General features: G+C 32.8%; 2 protein-coding genes across 2 annotated transcripts; both read right to left on the bottom strand.

Moving 5' to 3' along the window:
- Positions 1–6,641: 6,641 nt before the first annotated feature.
- LOC133318303 (NDR1/HIN1-like protein 1) lies at positions 6,642–7,667 on the bottom strand. Its single transcript, XM_061520295.1, has one exon. The coding sequence runs from the start codon at positions 7,558–7,560 to the stop codon at positions 6,886–6,888; it is 675 nt and encodes a 224-aa protein (XP_061376279.1). The 5' UTR covers positions 7,561–7,667; the 3' UTR covers positions 6,642–6,885.
- A 6,209-nt stretch (positions 7,668–13,876) lies between these two features.
- Positions 13,877–21,694, bottom strand: LOC133318306 (uncharacterized protein At1g08160-like). Its single transcript, XM_061520298.1, has 2 exons — positions 20,900–21,694; positions 13,877–14,001 (listed from the first exon to the last, which is right to left on the bottom strand). The coding sequence occupies exons 1-2, from the start codon at positions 21,602–21,604 to the stop codon at positions 13,993–13,995; spliced, it is 714 nt and encodes a 237-aa protein (XP_061376282.1). The 5' UTR covers positions 21,605–21,694; the 3' UTR covers positions 13,877–13,992.
- Positions 21,695–22,183: the final 489 nt, after the last annotated feature.

The raw sequence follows: 22,183 nt of genomic DNA, 5'->3' as shown, positions 1-22,183 counted from the left end.
AGATTATATCTCTCATATTATATGAATGAAAATTTTTATCATATTAAAAAAAAGACAAGTTATATAATATTAAAGAAAGTGAGATAGCACGTTATTCAATAAATTAGTCTTGTCTCTTTCATCGACGAAAGATTTCAATTGAAGAAAATCAAATAGAGAGGAAAATCAAATAAAGAGAAGGTAGGGGGAATTTAAAAAGGTTTTTATTTAAGAATTTAAACTTTTAAGTTAAAATGATTCTTTATATGACATTAAGGGATGTATTGAATTAGAATTTTAAAAGAATATTTTGATATAAAAAATCTTATAGATTTTAAAAGACTATATAGAATTGTAATAATTTTAAAGACTTTTTTATAATCAAGATTTTATAAGATTGAATTTTAAAGAATTTTAATATAATTTATAAAATTTGTTTCCTTGTTATTCAAGAAATGAATATTGAAATTTTGTCTCTCATTACATAAAAGTAAGGGAAATATATTCTTATGTTGTAGGAGAGTGTTTTTCTCTCCTACACATACATCGATTTCCATGTTACTTTTTCTCTTTTTTTATAAGTAAATAGGTCCCACACATAATTATCTCTATAGCATAAGAGAGCTTCTCTCCTATTGCATGAGATTAATAAAGCTCTAAAAAGTATTGAAATTTTTTTATCGGCAATATATTGTTTATTAAACATGTTTATCGTCAACGTATTACTAGTGCTACGATAACTATATCAAAATAAAATAAAATGGAACACATTATTAAAGACAACAAGCACAACCATAAATCATCAATTAACCGTGAAGAAGAATAACATAAGGATAAATGCCAAAACTAGAGAAAATATATAAGAGTCAAAAAATAACATAACTTGGCTTTGAGAAAATACTAGGTAGATTGTGAGATACTGCAATAGAGAAATCTCAAGAAATTCCAGGGATTAGGGTGAGATTATGAGAGAGGTATGCTATTTATACTTTTCACTAAAAAGTCTAACAAAATTCACACTAATAGAAAATCTATTAAAATCGTCAAATTTTTGAATATTATAAGATTATTATTATTTTATTTAAAATCCTGATTGAATACCTCGAGATTTGGACAGATTCTAAAACAATTTTTTAAAATCCTAATCGAATATCATGTGACTTTTTTATGATCCTTTAAAATTCTAATTGAATACCAATGAATTTTTTTGTCTAAAAATAATTGATTAAAATCCTTTAAAATCTCAATTCAATACACCCTAAGTGATCACGGATATTCGATCCTCATCATTCTCATTCCATTAATAAATAATTAAATATTATAAAATTTGTTAATATAGATATAGGCATATACATTATCCACCTTGAAGTCCAATAAACTCTTTTACAGGGCTTAACCTTTAGAATTAGATTGATAAGACTCTTGAAATCAACACCAATATTGCATCAGCAATTATGATACCCCGAAAGGATTAGTAGCAATTCCCGGCTTCTGCTCCTGAATAAGAACGTCCTTTACATAACTTGAATGTCAGAAATTAAAATTGTATATAAAAGTAAAGAGATGAAATCCTTTTATACCGATATCAAATAAAAAAATTGATACCTCATCTGATTAGATCAAGGCAGATCAACGTTTCATATATTTATAAATTAGAGTCGTTAAATCTAGACAAGATCAATAACTCTCAAATGACATATTAAACTTTTTTTAACACCGATATCAAAGAATCATATCCCACAATAAATTGTATTTCAAATAGGCAGTTACTTGTTTTTCTCTTCATTAGTGTTTTTTTTTTAGAATTTAATGTTTATATCGTGAATGTAGATAAGTTATCTACATTTGCTTAAAAAACGACGTCGTTTTGAGTTGAAAAATTAAAAATTTATAATGAAAAAAGACTATTATAATCTTGAAAGAAATTATAATTACAAAAATATCTTGATTTTCGCCTCAAAACGACGTCGTTTTGGGCTCACGGTAGATAAATTATCTACATTGACTGTAGAAAAAACGAATTTTTTTTAAGCAGATATTATTTGTGTTCTTTTTATCATATTCTGATTGTTTGCTGTTGCAAAATAACCTTACTACACGGTTCCATGTATTAGATTTTCCATGAGAAGTTAAGATTATAGGCAGCCAAGACTAAGAACTTAATATATATTCGAATATATTGCTCGTGTTTGTTGCTATTGCAAGCGTTAGATGATCCACATTCTGCATTCCATAGCAGAAAATTATCTTCATTCAACTTGAAAGAGACAGGATTGGAAAAGGTGTGAACAGAGTTTTGCGCAGAATTATTAGTCTCCATGGATCTATGTAGCTCTGATACCATGAAAGGTATCAAGGCTATGATGCAAGAAATGAAAGATGAAAAGAGAAAACGTGAAATGAATAAGCTCAGAGAAAAATGTATACTGAATAATGAACTGTATATACATTTAGGGCCTGTTTGGTGTGATGTATAAGGCTTGATAGTATAAATTTATACTATACGTTATGACATTTTCAGTTATTTGGTGTGACCATCGTATTGTATAAGCTTATATAGCAGAACCTCTTAATACATCAAAATGATGTATAACTTAATCAGGCCTAATGAGATGAGATTAGGCCTGATAAGGGATTGATGTATTAATATTGCTTACAAGTACAATTCTCAAGAACTAATATATCATTTCAATATTAATATATTAAAATAATTTTTTTAATATATTAATTTTTAAAATATTGGAGGATATTATCTTATACAATACCATACCAAACGCTAGATAGTATTTAATCAGGTCTTATATTATCATGCCTCATCCAATACTATGCACCAAACATGCTCTTAGAGTAAAGCAATTGCTTTATATACATTAAGGTTGGATAAGATCAGCTATACATCTGTAACTGAATAACTAAGAGTTTGTTAGAACTGAATAACATAATTGGATCTGTAACTGAATCTATTGGGCCTCTATGGCTATCAGGGAACAAAAAGGAAGTCAGAATCCTTACCTGATGATGAGTGAAGAGAAGAGAAAGGAGAAGCTGATGATGAGTCAAGAATGGAGAGAGCTAGAGAGGAGAGAGCCAAAAAGGATAGTGCCAGAGAGGAGAAGCCAAGATAATACACAAAAGACTCAATATAGTTATCGGTACAAAAAAGGTGAAAACAGAGACCTTTTAAATGCTAATTTTTTTAAAACTAAGTCAACTCATTAAACTTGCTCAGTAAACTGAGTTTATCGAGTTGACTCGTCATTTCAACCGAGTCAACTTAAAATTCGTTTCTACCACACTTTCAACACATTTTTTGTGTCAGAAACGTAGACTCTTTCATTTTTATCGAGTCGACAATACATTTTAACAACAATGCTAAAGAGGTGTAATAGCCTAGATCAAAGCACAAGAGGAGTCACCGTGAATGTTGTCGCAGATGGGACTGTGAGTGAGGGATGTGTGTAAGGCCACAGTGACTCTAAATTTCGATAGATTAACAGCTCATAAAAAAGTGTGATATCAAGTGCTTTCTATATTGGAGAGGAGAAATTTATAAAGGATAAACAATATTTCGATAAAAGAGAAAAAAAAAGAGTTAAAAATCATTAGCCAATGCCTCAACTTTATAGTGAGACATTATCTCATCAGCATGTATGTACAATCTTGAGTTGTGCATGATTGAGACATATTCCTCATGGTAAAGTCCATGTACTCACCATAATATATTCTAGAATTGGGCCTTGGATAGCCGGCCCAACTCGCCGGTCTGTGTTGTCCGGCCAGAACACTTCTTAAACCAGGATGTGTTATTAATTTTTTGTTTTATACGTCAGGTCTTTTCCAAATCCAATAATTGTTTCATTTCCCAAAAATGCAAAGGTCGAACGACAACTTTCACGGCTTTAATTTGTAACCATATCTAATGTCCAAGCTTTGTTTTCTTGGGCCCACTTGTTTTCTAGTCTCGTCAACTGTTGTTCTGGATTTAGCAGTGGTGACAAACAGATGGAGGCCAGATAGAAGAAGAATCTGATGGTTACACCAAAACAAAATAGAAGTGAATACATGAAAACAAGAAAGAAGAGTGTAGCCATCCCCTTTACTTTATTGCTCCCTATACTTCTTTAATTTATTGCAGCATTTTAATCAAGTTCAATTTATCAACTTAGCATTACGTAAGCAGTCTAAATGCGTGATTACCGAAAAAAGCAAATCCAATGCATAATAATAACATCGTTTGAGTTTTATTATTTACATCTATACAAATACATAAAATTTAAGGAAAAAATATTTCTGCAGTTATTGCAGATAAGTTATCTGCATTTATTTCCAAAACGATATCGTTTTGGTATTGAAATCTTAAAAAATTATAAATATAAAGACTATTATAACCCTGAAATAAATTAAAATTACAAAAACACCATGATTTTCGTCCCAAAACAATATCATATTGGACTTACTGTAGATAACTTATATACAGTAACTACAGAAAAAACAAACCCAAAATCTAAATGCAAATATAGTATAATATATACAGAACTTTGGAAGACCGATGTTATTCACTTCAATTGCCAAAAATACGTTTGTAAATAAATTTAACCGCAAATAATACGTATCGCCTTATCTAGTATATCTTGAAATTGTGTAACACTAAAAAAAATGAGTGTTTTTCTTTTCGGTTTTCATAAATGAGTTCTTTTTTTATAAAGTTATTTTAGATAATTTTGTCTAATGTTTATCAAAATGACATCGGTGTATTTGTAATTTTAATTTATTTTAAGATTATAATAGTTTTTATAATTTTAATTTTTTTTAATTTTCCAACCTCAAAATGACGTCGTTTCGATAAATATTAGACAAAATTATCTAAAGTAACATTAGATATTTTTTTTCCTTTATAAATATAGTGAAACCGATCAAATAAATTAGAACTTCGTGATAATAATATTTTGCTTATCTATTTATTTGATTGGTTTTATGTTGACGAGTATATTGAGTATGAAAGAAATTAAAAAGAGAGTCAATTTAACAGTTAGAGTCATTAAAGAGAGAGAGGTTGGTAATAGTTTCTACAGAGTAATGAAGGACAAAGCAAAAAGGCAGAGCAGGTAACGAGAAATAGACCAATATTGAATGAGAGTTTCAACCTCCAATTCTCCAACCGCGTACCAAGGACCTAACTAACCTGTCCCACATGGGTATGCTACATATCATATAAGGTTAAAGCTATGATGCACGGACATTGGACATGAGACATGACACGATACGATACGCTGACACGTTAATTCTAAAAAATGTCATATTTGGACACGTTTTGATATTAAATAAAAATTTTAATATATATAATATAATTTATATTTAATACATATAAGAGTCCATAATAAGTCATATAATCAATTAAATACTTAAATTTCATAACATAAATATAAATATAAATAATTTTTCGTAGTTTGTTAATTTTTAATGTCAAATTTTATAACAGAAAAAAATTAATTTATGAATTATTTCTTTTATATTTAGTTAACAAAATAAAATTAAGATTTAAAAAAAAATAAAAAAAAATAAAAATAAAAAAAACGTGTCCGAGCGTGTCCTCAAATGTTGACCGCGTGTCGGAACGTGTCGAAGAATTGACCGCGTGTCCATAAATGTTGACCGCGTGTCGGACGCGTGTTCGAGCGTGTCGGAGCGTGTCCGTGTCAAATACGTGTCCGACACATAAATTTCCAAAAAACAAGCGTGTCCATGTATCGGAGGGTTAAAGTGTAAGTTGGTGGAACAAGTTCATCCATCTTTCCTTTTAGAATCTACAGAAAATCACTTTTTGTAAAGCTACAGGTAAAAGATTAAACCACCGTGAATATTTCTCCTGACTCAAAATGATATGCATTTAATTATGTCAATCCCAACGAATGATTTCTAAATTCTTTCAACATTGAACTCTGCTCTATGGTATCTTTGATGCCATGTGGTCCATAAAAAGCCCCATACCCCAATTAAATTTTTTTAGTTTGTGCTGTCATGAAAAAGTAGTCTTGTAAAATGTAACTTGCGCTAAAAAGAATTGTCCTTGGCGAAAATATAACTGGGATAAACATATATAATAACTGTTTTGTCTTTGAACAGAGATGTCCCACCTAATAGGCTGTATGTTTATTTTGGATCTAGTGTCTTCTATAAGGTATATATAAAGGAGATACCTTGAGTCAAGCAGATTATTGTGCACAGAATACTATAATGACATTAGCCAATGAGGTGTGTACGCACAATGACAACATAACAATAAGAGAGAGCGTAGCGTACCTTTAAAATTTACCTCAAATCCTAATAATAAGGTGTCCAATTACGCGTTCTTCCCCAGGACAAGGTCCCAAACTCCCAATATACCAAAAAAAGAACAGAGTCCCAAGGAAAACTTGGTCAACTACGTGGAAGACAAACTATACCAATTCCATCAAATTCGAGTCAATTTACGTTACACATTTTGATTCTTCCATTTACAAATCCTTATTGTTAAGATTAAAGAACTAAAAAGAACACTTAACAAAATAAAAAATTATCTGAAGAGACACTTTATTAGAATTCATAACCGATTCGCTTACGCAAATTCACATCTACAAAAAGATATTTTAAAGAAAAAGACAAAAACTTCATTCAGGAGGGCGATTAACAACTAACAATCAAAGCAAACTACTTTTTTTTTAAATATTAAATATGATAATTATACTTACCATTATTTTATACTTATTATTTTTATTAACTGTTTGGTTATAGTTAGATTAATTTGAAATCAATAACATCTAATTTTTTTTTTTCTTTATATGATTTCAAATTCATCCGACTATAATCAAATAATAAAAATAATAAGTCTAGAACAGTGGAAAGTATAATTTTTTCCTATATTAATAACTAAACATCGACAATGCAACTGTGTTGAACCGGAAACTTCACCGCCGGACCCGAACCCGGAACCGAACCTCCGATGCTATTATTCCGGTCTACGGCGAGAACGATATACGCTGGACAGTTAACATCGATGTGGTACGTCCCAGAAACCCAAGTCCCCACCTTCCATTTAACTCTCCCGTTGACCTTGACGTTGACCAACACTTCCCCTGAAGTCTGGTCCTGTTGTAGAGCATCAGACATGAACGGAGGTACCGGCACGACGGATCCGTACAGTAACGGCGACCAAACGTCGACGTCACCGTGGCCCTGGTAGGTTGGTGGCAGCTCCGCCGCCAGCGAGATCTGCTGGCCCCTGTAGGAAACGTAGACGTCAAGATTCTGATAGTAAATGCCGATTCGCTCGTTTGGGTTGTACGATGAGAGCGTGACTTGCATGCTGACGGTGAGGGTGTTGGGGTTGGGAGCGGTGGCGTAAGGCGCGGCGCCGGCGGAGGAGATGTTGAAGGCAAAAACGGTGGCGTCTTGAAGGACGAAACGGGGTTTGGTGGGTTTGAGGGTGATCCAGATTATGAAGATGACGAGGAGTACGAGGATGATGAAGGCTAGGATGCCGGCGAATATGCGGCGGAGAAGCCGGCGGCGCCCGTCTTCATATCCGCATCTGTGCTTAGACATAGCTGCAACTGCAACAGTTGTTTTTGGTATATATGTATGCTAATTGCTATGGCCTAATTAACCCAAGGCTAAGTACAAAGTTGTGTTGCTTTTGCTTCTAACTTCTAATGGAATCACCGATTTGGAGAATATTTCTTACATGAAGTATGCATTATATAGGGAAATACAGTGGCAAACAAATAAATAAATAAATAAAAAACGAATTATCGTGAGGACCATATATTTTAAAGGAAGAAATCTTTATTTGATACTAATCCTAATACGACGTGAATGGAACAACTATCGCCCCTAAAAAGATTTTTTTTTTTTTTGGTACATTGCCAGGAGGTATCCCCATTCAACCTTCTCCGGGCACCATGCCTTCGGGGTACAACCCGTTTGGGCTAGCCCCTCATTGTAACAGTGGGTGCGGGCACCATGCCGAGGATTTTTAGTTTATCCTCTGGCTCCCAAAGATTTTCCAAGAAACTGCTTGAGGCAGGGTTTAATCCCTGTACGAAGCAATCCCTTGGGAGCTCAGCTGCAAACTGAGCTACCTTGGGGGTTAAAAAGATCTTTAAAGATCCATAATTTCACTACCCACCATTAGCTTTATAAATATAAGGTAAAACATACATATATAACACTTTATCTCTTATTATTAGTTATTATTGTGCATACAGTACTCTACCCTTTTTGGCTACGCCGTTATTTTTGTGTATAGTAATCTGCTTATTTCAAAAATATTTTCTTCGTAGATATATGAGAGAGCCCTAAATCCAAGATCAATCCACTAATTTCTGATTAGATATCTCTGATCTCTAGGATATAACAAAAGATTTAATTCAAATTACAACACGAGTATCTCTCTTATATAAATATAATATAAAATTATTAATATGTTCAATCTTCTGTGACTAGATTTTTTGGCCATATTTAATTCATAAATAATTAAAATTATATAAGTTTTGAATATAAGCAGGCACTATATATTTACCATCAATTAAGTTTATCATTTCTTACCATCAAATTTTAATTGTTGAATTTTGTTAATTTATGGGTTATAATTTATTAAATGATACTTATTAATTAATTATTAATTCTAAAAAATTTAGAATCGACGTATTAACAAAAAGTAACAACTAAAATTTGGTGATAAGAAATGATAAACTTAATTAGTACTAAGTAGATCCTCCTCTAAGCATAAACGACTTGTGTATGGTACACCCAAGTCAAATGAACTTTGTGTGACTGTGTGAGGGTTTTTTTCATGTAAACAGCTTGTGTTTCTATCTTTATTCCTAATACCCAGAACGGATGAAGTGTCAAAAGAATAGGGTTCGAATTCGGAAAAAACTTGTTAATTGGGTTAGAGCTCGACAATTTTTATGCTTCTTGATATGAGCGCTCCTTTTCCCACTGAATTTTAAGATATCCAGAATACTTGATTTGCCGCAAAAGAATAATTAGAGTTATGAAATAAAAAATAAAAGATAATAATAACTTAATTTCAACAAAGACTTGGGTTGTTATCCAAAAAAAAAAACAAAGACTTGGGTTTACTCTTCTTGTCATATATGTGCCTAAGCTTGTAGTACACGGGAAGCGGTCAATTTAATAAAATTTAATATTTATGTTGACTCTCCAACTCCAAGTCTCTCTTCCTTCTATAATAAACATTCAAGTCTCTGTTATAATAATAAAAAAAAGCCCTCTGTTATAATTTAATATTCAAATCTGTAGTATTAAAAAAAAAATTAACCCTTTACCACATATTATTTTAGTGACTAACTCCTCAAATACTGTTATGATTGGTAACCTACTTACCATCAAATTCAATCCGATATGATTAGATTAAAATCAACTTGGTGATGTTTGTTAGAACATTTTAAATTTGGCTTTACATTATTAAAATCCCCATATGTATAATTTGGTAATGTTAGGAGTTTAGAAGTTTGATTAAGTAAAATAAGTTGGGGAGGAGATGTTACTGTAACCTAAACTTCAAGGTAAATGCATCCCCCAAACCAAAGATTTTACAAAGGTCATGGCAGTGGAGGGTCCATCTAATAACTCCTCGATAGTTCAGCATAGGAAATACCAATTGTGAGATACTCCTACATTTAGCACCTACCATAGCCTTAAGGACTTTGCTCGACCTAATGCCAAATAATTTTTTAAATTACTAATTGAAATATAAACTAAATTTTCATTTCTTAAATAAAAAACTTATTTTCATAAATATTAAATTTAAAAATGTACAATACAATCGTATCCCAACTAGTTATACCTAATGCCTCACACATATGCTAATTTGTAAAGAAATCATTACTTCAATCAGGAAAGTGAATTCATGCAGAATTAAACAAATCAATAAAAGTTAAAAGTTATATGTCAAATCAAATCAGGGAAAAGATCATCATAATTAATACCAAAGAAAAACAAAGCACAACCAAAGGAATATGGTTGGATATATGCACATAGAATTTGCCATTTTAGCTAATTATACAAAAATCTAACCATGATTTTAATGTTTAATTATGACTTGTGAGGTGAGATATATTAATCATATATAAAAAGCAACTCAAAGGCTTAGACAGTTAGACTATACAGTGTATATCTATAATATGATTTGAGTTTGAATTTGAAGTTCTTTTGTTAACAAGCGATATATGGTTTTATTATGATTTTTTTGTTGAAGTTAGCTTCCCCCACTTTAGAATAAGAAAGTATTTTTTTTATTTTTTCATATATATGACTAAATCCCTCAATTAACATGTTAAAGGTGAAGAAACTTCCATACTAGGGAAGAAAACCAACACACTACCCACGAAGAATTTGTAAAAAGGCACGCACTGGATCCAGGGCAGAGGCGGTAGGGTATCATAGTCACAACAATTTTTCATATGGAGATTCTTCTTAATTGAAGTATAAAATCGCAAATGAAAAGTCTAATTTTGTGCACAACCACCCAATTGCTGACCTTATTGTATGGGTAAGGTATTCATAAGTCTCCAATTTATTATATATTAAGGATTAATATAAGTATGAAATTGATTTAAAAGTAATTACAAATTATGAGAATCATAATTAAAGTATTATATTTTTCTCAGTAATATACTCATAAATTTTTTATTTTGCAGTAATTTTCAGCTCAATAAAGAGATAAATTAGAGAGCTCAAGTGGATTTGCTTTGAATTTCTGAATCATATAATTCATTGAAGATCTTATTGAATCTTCCCTTGAATATTTTTAAGGAAAGTTTTCCTTTAAATATAAAAGGAAAGATTTGAAGGATTAATGGATTAAAGATATAATTAGAAATTCTAGTGAAGATTCCATCGAAGATATTACGAAAAATTAAAAGGTATGGTTTCATTACTATAAAAAAAGGGTTCACTTTTTTTGCAGTTACTGCATATACGTTATCTGCAGTAAGTCCAATACGACGTCGTTTTGGGGCGGAAATCATGGTGTTTTTGTAATTTAATTTATTTCAGGATTATTATAGCCCTTATAATTATAATTTTCTAATCTTTCAATCCCAAAACGATGTCGTTTTGGAAGTAAATGCAGATAACTTATCTGGCTTAACTGTAAAAATATTTTTCTGTAAAAAAAATAACTCTTGGAAACACAAAGGAGGCTGACACATTCTACAACAAAGAGAGACAAGAGAGAGAGAGATGAAGATTTTCAGAGAGAGAAGCTTAAAGGAGATTGAGCAACATTGATTCTTTTTCTTTTTCTTCATGACTTCTTCTATTTCTTTTTATTATTTCTTTGTTTTGTTTAAGTCAACTATGTCTGGTTAGTTTTCTTTTGTAGTTAGGATTATGGATCCGACGTGAATCCTATTTGTGGTTTAAATTTGTTTCTTTAATAAATTATTTCAATTATTTGTGTTTTACCTTGCACGAATTTCTATATCCTTGTATGAATTGATCACTCTTATAGGGAGTTGAGGGTTAGAGTTCACAATAGACATATTGAGATTCTAATCCTGACAGGGGTAAAATATCAATTCTTACATGATCTAGACATAGGCTTGCTTGGATTGCAAACTTAATAATTCATCACGCTTAATACTTAATCTAAAAGAGAGCACTAAGACATTAGAGTTTTAATTGGGTTAAAGGGTTAAAATCACTAAGACATTAAGATTTAACTAATTATTTTTAGAAGATGAATTGTTTGAGATAAGTGAGATACATTATTATTGAAATTAATTTAAACTGTTTAAAGGAGGATCAAAGATGAAATAATTCTTAGCTACAGTTTCCATCTTTGATACTTAAAAATCAATTTTAAATTCTGTGTTCTTGCATGTTTTTTTAATTTTATTACAATTGCCTTAAAAAAAATTATTTTCTACATCAAATTGATTTGTCCAAATTAAAGGAAATAGTGAGAATAGTACTTGGTGCATTAATCCCCATGAGACGATACTCTACTCATATTTTATTACTTGAAACGATCGATATACTTACTGTGATCACAACAGTGAAGTGTTATCAAATTCACATTGGTTAATATTGATAGCATTTTTTATCTTTTACTTTCGCTATCTATTATATATGCATGCACATTGGAAAGAAAATAACCAATGATTAAGGCAGAATCAAATCAATGTATGTTCCATGAAATGTTCTGTTACATTCAAGTCCACTCCGACGTTACCGCTGCTTGGAAGGGCACCCATAGAAATTATACAAATGGACAAGTGCATCGTTTTCCATGGATGCTAGCGATTGTAGCCTTCAGTGAGGGGCCTTTATTCAATAAATGATGAATGAAAGCGTCAAGCCCCACACTGTTTTTTTTTTTTTTTTTGTGGGAAACTGTTTTACTTATAGGTTGGATGTAGTAAAAATTGTAATACTAATCTCATTAGGTTCTTACCTAAAAAGCTTTTTTTTTCTTTTAAAAACTGCTTTTTTTCAGAAGAAGAAAAAAATAGTTCTCATTACAAATTTCGTTTGGATATCTGTTTTAAAAAAAAACATAAGTCACAAAAAATGCCAAAAATCTATTTTAAGTTAAAAAATTTAACTTTTAAAAAATACAGAAGTCAAAAGTTAAATATTTTTTTCAAAAACCAATTTTTTTTAAAAAATCTATATAGTTTTAACTTTTGCAAAATGTACTTAAAAAATAATCAAGGCATAAAAAGTCATTTATTTAGAAGCTCATTTAAATGGGCCTAATATTTGATTAGAAAGAGTGTTCCAACTTTGACAAATACATCGATCGTACAAGTAATAAAGTGTATGAGTAAGAGATCGTTCCCACGAGAATTAAAATTTCAATCAATATTTTTGATTTATTTGGACAATCGATAACAAGAAGGTTTGAATTGAAATTTAAAACCAAACAATAATAAATAACAGAATTAAAAAGCAAGAATTTAATTATAAGTTGTTTTGACAATCAATAAAGACGTAGTTAGGTTTCGATTTCCCCCAATTTTTCTTTTATGTTATGAATTAAACCCTTAAGTAATTGCCTTTAAAATATTGCCAATCGATTCTCTAAATTAATTAAGATTCAATCCCTTGACACCCTAATTATATATGATCTTTAAAGAATCATAGTTCCCCGATTATTCCTCAAGATAATACGCATTAAGACCAAGAATCACAATATTGCAAAATTACCCTATGTCTATTCCTAGAATCATAAGGATTAAGATAAATTCATCATGTATGGATCATGTACCAACATTTATGTTGTCATACATTCACCCTAAATCAGTCTAGAAGATCAAACTCATAGAAAACATTAAGAGTGGATTAATTCATGCAATAAAAGAAGGGAAATTACATTACATTTCAATTCATAATCGCAAATGTTTAATTGGGTTCCATTTACCCCTAACTCCAAAGAAACCTAACCTAGAATAGCGAATTCAAAAACACAAGAACACGATAAAGCTTCCCCAAACTCCATTGGTGAGATGGCATTGTGAATCTTCAAAGTACCCAACATATTCTTGAATTTCACCCGCCTCCATTACTCCAAAGCATGAAGGACGCGCTTCTATGACCAAAACAGGATTAAGCTCTTCAAAATCATCAAAAAGTGTTCAATTGATTTTGAATTTCCCTTTAAATAGGTGTAGGATCTGTTCCCTAAGTTAATTTCAACATTGTGCCTAAGTTGGACCGCAACAGGGAGCTAAAGTGCTAGATAGCGCGCTGAAATATGTTGTGAAAATTGCATGAGCGCACTTAAGTGCCTTCGAAAGGAAATTCTTCATGATAACGTGTGTTAGCGCTCTAAAGAACGCTCTTCCAGAAGGTTTGGTTATTTGTGTACATTTTGTGCGCTTTAGCCCGTTGGAGGGTGCTAAAGCGCCTCTTCCAGTCTTGAATTTTCTTCTGGATATGGACTTCCTTGATATTCTATCTTGTACTCCATGTCTTTTAACTTCATTCTTGCTCCAATTCACATCAATTTTCCTTCAAAACAAGTAAGAATCAGTTATGTTAGTTCCTAATTCAACTTTCATGCTTTTTCATCATAAAATCTCAAGTTTTTATGCTTTTGACTATGTAATTCATGTGATATTAGCCTTTAAAACATCATAAACTAAAGGTTTATCAAATATGTAGACTGAGAAACGAACTCATGGAATCTTGGAAGCCATATGATTGTCCTTAGGTTCTGGGGTTGACCGAGGGAAGGGTTAACATTGGCTGCTGCCCCTCCTTAAATTTTAATTATTATTATTATTATTATTTTATGTATAAAATAATATTTTTTTAATAATAGGTTATTAGTACTGACAATTAACCCCTCCCTCATAAATATTTATAATAACTAGTATTTCTTATTAATCTTAATAATATTTAAAATTTTGAAGTTTTATTTTCGCGCTTTATTATAAAAAAATTTGGGTCTATAAATTTAATCATATTAATATGACTATGTGGCTGTGGTTGGAGATTTGCCTTATCTTTCAAGGTAGACATGTATGCCTTTAGGAATTTATGTACGCAATTCATGTCCTCCTAATGCATGGTCACTTTCTGGTCACTTTCCGCATGACTCGTTAATTTTCTCAATCGCTATACTTCGATGATATTTTGGTCGTCAACCTGACTATACTTAATTTTTTCTTGGAAAAGTCAAAATCACAATGAAAGCTCTCCTTTCCTTGCGGGTACTTTACAGGAAGGTTGACGAAGACTTTGAGAAGTTTAAAATACTAAGCTCGATTTATTTGTTTATGGTCAACTGTACTAAGCCCAATTTGAACCCATAAGAAAAAACGTTCAAAGGACCGACGTCCAGAAACTAATTAAGAACCGTAACAGTGATTTGTATGTGAACTGGCATTGTATTTTCGATTTTATTGCAATCTTCAAAAAAAAAAAAAAAACTATTATACAGGCTAGCTAGTTAGATCTTGGTCTTCCACCGTATATGCCACTGCATATACACGAAATAAACTTAAAGGCTATCTCTATTACGTCGTATTAGGTAAAAGAAGCATCTTGAAAAGTATCATGAGGCATTTTTGGCACATACGAGGTCAGGATAAGCCTTTACATCAAGTGGGGTTTTTTATTCCTGAGATGTGCATCCAAGAGGTTAGAGGTCTTCCATTTTCATTTTATCTTCAATTGAAGGAATTTTAAGAATGTGGAAAAGTGCCAGTAGAATATTCTCTGAACCTCCGTTTTGTATATCCAATAAATCAAGTTGACACCACATTCTCTTTTCAGAAAATGAGTCAAGAGATGCACTAGCGATATAGGAATAAAGCGAAAGCAGTCACATAATATCACTTCATTGATGAAAGATTCCAATGGAAGAAAATCAAATGGAGAGGTAAAGCAAACGACAAAGAGAAGGTAGGGGATCGGTTTCAATCAATAACCAGCAGCTTAGGAAGATCATAACAAAACTAGCTATTTCATCATGGGATTCATAAACGTAAACTAGGAACCTAGGACAAACAATGCCATTTGCATTAATAGCATATGACAACTTGTCAAATGCAGCCCAAACAAAATCAAAACCGGGTGACTTTCGTTCTCTATTTGCTTGTCCCGTACCTGTCTTCATTCCTCTTCAGCATTTGCTATCATCATATGCTTTTTTTCCCCAGGATTGATCGAGCTGCTTACACGCAGAAGGATGAAGTTCCATCCTCCATCCTTCTTATAGATCTTACCCACCCCAAGACAAAAGATCAAATCTCATCCTTCTTTTTTCTTAGTTTCTTACCCACCCAAGACAAAGGTTCGCTTATAGTGCAACAAAAGAAACTGGGACTAAAAGTATTTCAGCACACAAGAAGAAACGAATAAAAAATCTAACAAATGTAGAAATTCGAAAGCTTTTTCTCTCTTATGGATGGATAGAACAATTTGCTGCCCAACCAAAGATCAATTCCCAAGATGCCAATAGAGAACAGGGAGGCCAGGGTTTATTTCGTTAAAAAGCTTGTCACTTACATTCTTTAACAGAAATGATAAAGCATAATTGGCAAGATTCTTCTCTGCCTTTACAACGTATTTTCAAAATAAAAAGAAAAAAACAATTAAACGCAGACGTTTTTCTTTCAGCTCCAGGAAACGGATTTCATCATTTTTCATTATATAGATAATGACCGAAAGAGTTAATGATGCACCTACCGTTGTCTCATTTCACCTGTCTCAACCATTGATTTAAAAAACCCGAAGTCAACCAGAATTGTGACCCAATAAGTATAGCCCAATTGTCACAAGAAATAGTAATTTGAAATATAACATATAACGATCAAATCCAAGTCTAAAGGAAGCAGTAGATATGATTCTGATTTGTTTGACAAGAAAAGAAAAACAACACATTTGACATGATTTGAAAATTTGGGACGTGTTTTGAATGATTTAATTGTAATTATTTATTTATTTTTAAAAGATAATTATCATCATATTTATTTTTAGGAATTTTTCTTATCTTTAGGATTTTAGATTTTGAATTTTGGACCAATTTGTAATTAGTCTATAAAAGGGTACTTATGACCATGGTAGTTAAAATTTCGATTTAAATCTACGCTTTTACGCTTATATGATTTTTTTTAATCAAAACGATTTTATCAAAATTCCAAACGCTCTTACGTGTTTACGATTTTTTTTTACATTAGAATTTTACGTTTTACGATTTTTTATCCTTCTTCCGATTTTAGGTAGAATCCCGATTTTAACTACCATGCTTATGACCCTTATTGTGGGAGTTGAATTTTATAATTTTGATAATAGAAATTAAGAATTGGAGGATTACTCTTTCATGAAATCCTAACTTTCTGTTTAACCACTTTTCTATGTGCTTTCGACATCATTTGGTATCAGAGCACTAGGTTTCCTTCAACCAATGACTGAACAGAATCATAGAGGTCGTCAATGGTGGAGTCGTGAAGGCAAGGGACGTGAATTCATTCCTAAAGAAGACATACAACCGCGTCAAATAGACCCGCATGATATAAAAAAAGAGCTCGGAAGGCGGATCCAGGATTTGAAGCGACAACTTGTGGAGGCACAGAGTATGAAAATCCAATTTTTGGAGCGACTACTTGTGCAGGCGCAGAGCAAGAGAATTCAAGATTTGTATAGACAACTCGCGAGGGCCCGTACCGAGAAAATCCAAATTTTGAAGTAACAACTTGTGGAGACGCAAAGCATGAAAATCGAACATTTGGAACGACGACTTGCGTGGACAATATTGGGCATTCAATCCGAAGAAGGAATAGAATTAGAGAATGCATCTGACGACGAAGAGGAGGACGTCAATCACTTTGAGATTCTAAACCAAGGACAGAATTAGGAAATACGATCTCGAATTCAGTCCATTTTTCAAGATATTGAGATGCAAATCAACATTCCTAACTTTGATATCTATGATCACAACACAGTTTATGATGATTATCTCATTTATGATAATTATTCATCTTATGATGAAAATTCATTTTATAATGATAATCTAATCGGTGATAAATCTGATGGAGAATCTGATGTTGAAGATCTAATAGAGAAAGAATTCTCCATTGAATTTTTACCTAAAGAGATTGATATAAGTGAAGATGAATAAGATTCGAGGACGAATATTTTCCTAGTAGGAGAGAATGATGCACTTACAGTTGACCCATGGCACATAGCTCAACCATTGATTCAAGAAGCCCAGAGTCAACCAAAATTATGGCCCAATAAGTATGGCCCATTGTTAAAAGAGTCAATAATTTGAACTATAACATATTGCGATCAAATCCAAGTCCAAAGGAAGCAGCAAATATGATTCTGATGAACCTATAATAATGGATCTTCTAAACAGAATTTGCCAACAGTAAATGTAAACAAAACCTCCAAATATATTGATATCAACAGTACTAGACATTACAGAGACAATGACCAGTAAACATAACAAAGGAATGATAAGGAAATAACAGTAAAATGCAATGCAAAAAAATAAACCAAGGTTCTCAACTCACCCTCAAAGCCAAACACCTAGGCCTCAAGAGATCCCTAGAGATCCTTTTCCAAAACCCCATTCACCATTTGCTTAATTTCATGTATAAAGAAACCCCACCCTAAACATCTCTATATATACTAATTCCTAATTAATGGGCTTGGTTACTTTATTGAAGGCCCATCAGATTCTAATTTTTTTGGCAAGAAAAGAAAAACAACAGATTTGATATGATTTGAGATTTAAAATTTGGGATGTGTTTTGAATGATTTGATTGTAATTATTTATTTATTTTTAGGAATTTTCCTTATTTTAGGATTTTAGATTTGAATTTTGGATTAATTTATAATTAGTCTATAAAAAAGTGCTTATAACCCTTATTGTAGCAGTTAAATTTTATTATTTTGATAATTATAATTGAGAATCAAAAGATTACTCTTTTATCGTATCCTAACTTTCTGTTTAGCCCATTTTCTATGTGCTTTCGGCATTAGTTAACAACCCATCAGTTCACAGTAGTGTGCTCTTCATGAGCTGGTATCCCGGACTGGCTAGCAACACACCCAATCACAACCTGTTCCCCCCAAAAAATAAAAAATCCAGCTTTCATAGTAGAATTTGCCGTACGCACTCACTTCCCTCTCCCAACAAAAAAACAGTAAGGGGGCGCCAAGCACTACCAAGAAATGCAAGTCTTCAAGGCATTCGATTACTGTATGCATGAGAGCTTTGCTAAACCACCTATTAGGCGAACTACGCTGAACCTTTAATTTTGAAAATTGAAAGCAAAAGCCACCTACTGATGCAGAACAAAGGGAGTCAATTATAGTCATAAGGGCTGCGGTTCAGGCTGGCAATTGTTCATCCTATAATAATAGTAGCACAGTACTTTATCTCCAGAAGGCTACAGATTAATCCTACAGCTTTTATGCTACATCAACTATGCATTTATCTTCATAAATTATCAAATTAGTAATCAAGTGTCTTACGAGGTAATCAATATTTATGTATAAATAGAAATAAACAAGAAAAGTTGCATGAAGATTTCCATTTTCATTTAAATGCCTGCTTCAATGATCCACGTCAAATGTTAAAAGACTCCGCAATGCCTAATTCCTCCAAGAAAGTTAAAATCAGACAAGCATTTTTACAAAGATTACATGCTAGTTTATATTCTAAAGCCGATAGCTATGCAGCAGACAACTGATACATACACAAATACCCAACTCTCCAACACTCATCCTTAAAAACTGACCTATTGCTGCCATTGTCAAATTCCATTACAGCATTTCAGATTTCACGACAATCATGACTCCTCCCAATCTCTAAATTAATAGCAAGCCCCAAATTGTTACTTAACCAATAAAAGTAAACAGACAAAAGTGACAGACACACCATAGGAAAACTGTCAACTTTAATAGGTTAATGAATCCATCCTATAGGACTAACCAAACGGACCAAACCCAACACAGATCCTAAACAGACTCAATTTACCCCCCATGGGCACCGGTAGCATCTAGCAGAGTGAAAGGACAACCCAGGTCCTACATCCCATGCCAATTCAAGCACCTTCTTAGAGTTCAGAAAATTGCTAATTAGCCTGAAACTTAGGAGTTGGAACAACTATCATCATCATCAACGCTTCGCAAGAAATCTTTTAGAAATATGATCCTTTTTTCTTTTAGGTTAATTTATTAATAAAATTGCAGAGGGAAGGGCAACAACAAATATGCCATGTTTAGACTCTTAAAGTTTCTTAAAAAAGAACTCAATCAGCAGAAGGCCTTCAATTTGGATACACGGAAACACTCAAGAAAAAAGACCTCTTGTAACCCAATATATTCTTCTCTAATGTATAAAAGGGGAAATACCACAATTTTAGATTATTTCTATAATGATAAATATTATAACATGCTCACAATATCAAAGTGTGACAGAAAAAGAAAAAAGAAGTAGGAAACTGAAATTTTGTTTCTTTCAGAACAAATTACTACGATAAACTGCATTTGTCATGATTTCATCAACCTTCATCTTTAAAAGAATATCAAGGAACAGCCAGAACCAGAAATAGAGTAAAAGTGGACAAGTTTCTTTTGCTGGTTACATGGTCTGACAGGTAGGCTGTTTTAGTTTTCTTTAGCAATAAACACTTCAATTCAACTCAACTCAAAATGGCCAAGATCCGAAATAGCCATTAATTCAAAGAATAATAGAAGACATTTATTCTTTCAATTGAACAACATATACAAAGTTCAACTGCTCCGGGATCAGTAAAATGTGAAGCTCATTGTGAACAGGTTCCAAAGACAATTTGTTCAAATAGAGGAGCCTATTTTATCATGGTTGGATATAAACTAATAAAAACATACAATTAAGGATTTATACAAAGACAATTTATGGTGACAGCGTAACACACAAGAAGCAAGGCACACAATAATTTTCTTGGAATCAGTATCTTCATAATATTGGAATTGAGAAACAAGCCAATGAATGATTTATCATAATCTGAATAAACCCCATCAAGAGACAAACCATAAACAACAACATTGGTTAGTTGTTAGTAGCTAGTTGCTACACTCAGCAGAATAGACCAGTCATATTCAATCTGGATCATCCAAATAAATATTATTATTTGCTTGCTCTCTTTGTCTCCATTCCACAGACAAATATTTTCACATTTCAATTGACTTCAAGTCAGGGAGAAAGAAAAGCAAATATTATAACAGGCGAGAATTATGTACAAGAGATAGACTAACCAACAATATTCAATTCAAACCTAAAGCAAAACGCATAGCTATAAAATTGTTAAAAACATCAATCAGTAAATAGAAAAATCCAATTTCCCCCCCTTTTTCAAACCTAGGGTTTCAGAAACCGGAAACCGGATAGCAAAATTCAAGTCCACACCTGGCATTCCCTGGCTCCACCCACCAATTCGCCGGAAGTTGCGTTCATCGAAATGCCAACGGGGACTTTCCGGCACAGAACCTTAAGCACACGCGTCCTGAACCTCCAGGAACCAGAGCGAAACGAAGTTGAAGCCAAAACCTGCACATCGAAGAGAACGGAACCACGCGCCCTTTCACCGTTAAGCTCATCGACGACGCGCGGGTCAACGTAAGCGTTGGCGGCGGAGAGAGTCGCGTTGAGAGTGGTCTGCGACTTCGTGTCCTGCTTGAAGGGCGCGAGCTGCGACTCGGCGATGTAATCGGAGCGGTAGAAAACGGAGGAACGGAGGGCGTTGTAGGTAACGGTCATCTTCTTGTTGCCGTTACGGACGAGGAAAGCGATGTGCCACGTGGCGGAGAGTGATTGGGTGGTGGTGGAGAAGTTGGTGAGGGAGAGGGAGTTGAGTGTGAAGTTTGGAAGGGAGGGGCGAAGGACGAGCCAGGTTATGATGAGGATAACGCCGAAGATAACGGCGAGGCATATCATGGTGGCGAAGAACGCGCGGAAGAAAGAGCGTGAGGCGTAGGAGGGTTGATTGGTGTTGTAGTATTGGGGAGCGGCGTAGGGATACGCGGTGGGTGGTGGCGGCGGCGGTTGGCCGCCGTTTTGGTGGTGGAAGAGTGGGGCTGGGTAGCCGGTGGCGGTTCTAGAAGGGTCTTGCATAGGTAATTACCACTGAGAAGAAACAACGGAGACTGAAGAATGAAGATTGAAGATTGAAGAAGAAGAACCAAAAACGCTATGGAGTGAGAAAGTGAGTGAATTATACTGAAAGTGAAAGAGAATGGTGGCTTTTTATATAATTGGATACGACATTGTTAGTAACAAATAATGAATTTGATTGAAAAAAAAAATAATGTTTGATTAAGTAATGAATTTGATTTATAAAATTAAGAGTGAATACTTTTTGGTCGCTAACAAAAAATACGGTATTCACTTTAGTCCCTTACAAAAATAAATTAGTCAGTTAGTCTCTAATAAATTCAAAGTGGATCCATTTTAGTCCTTTGAGAGGGACTAATATGGGTCTTTTTTAAATTTGTGAGGGACAACGAATTCAACTAAATAGGTCCACTTTGAATTTGTTAGGACTAACTGATTAATTTATTTTTGTAAGGGACTAAAGTGAAGACTGTATTTTTTTGTTAGATTGCAAAAAAAAGTATTTACTCAAAAAATAATTATTGATTGAAATAATATTATAAGAATATTATTTCAATAATATTATGTGATTAAAATATG

Source organism: Gastrolobium bilobum, unplaced genomic scaffold (genome assembly GCF_033153095.1).
Source record: "Gastrolobium bilobum isolate Gb01-03AN ecotype WA unplaced genomic scaffold, APGP_CSIRO_Gbil_v1 utg11607, whole genome shotgun sequence".
NCBI lineage: Eukaryota > Viridiplantae > Streptophyta > Magnoliopsida > Fabales > Fabaceae > Gastrolobium > Gastrolobium bilobum.
Note: the sequence above shows the minus strand (reverse complement) of the source record. Positions and strands in the feature narration are given on the sequence as shown.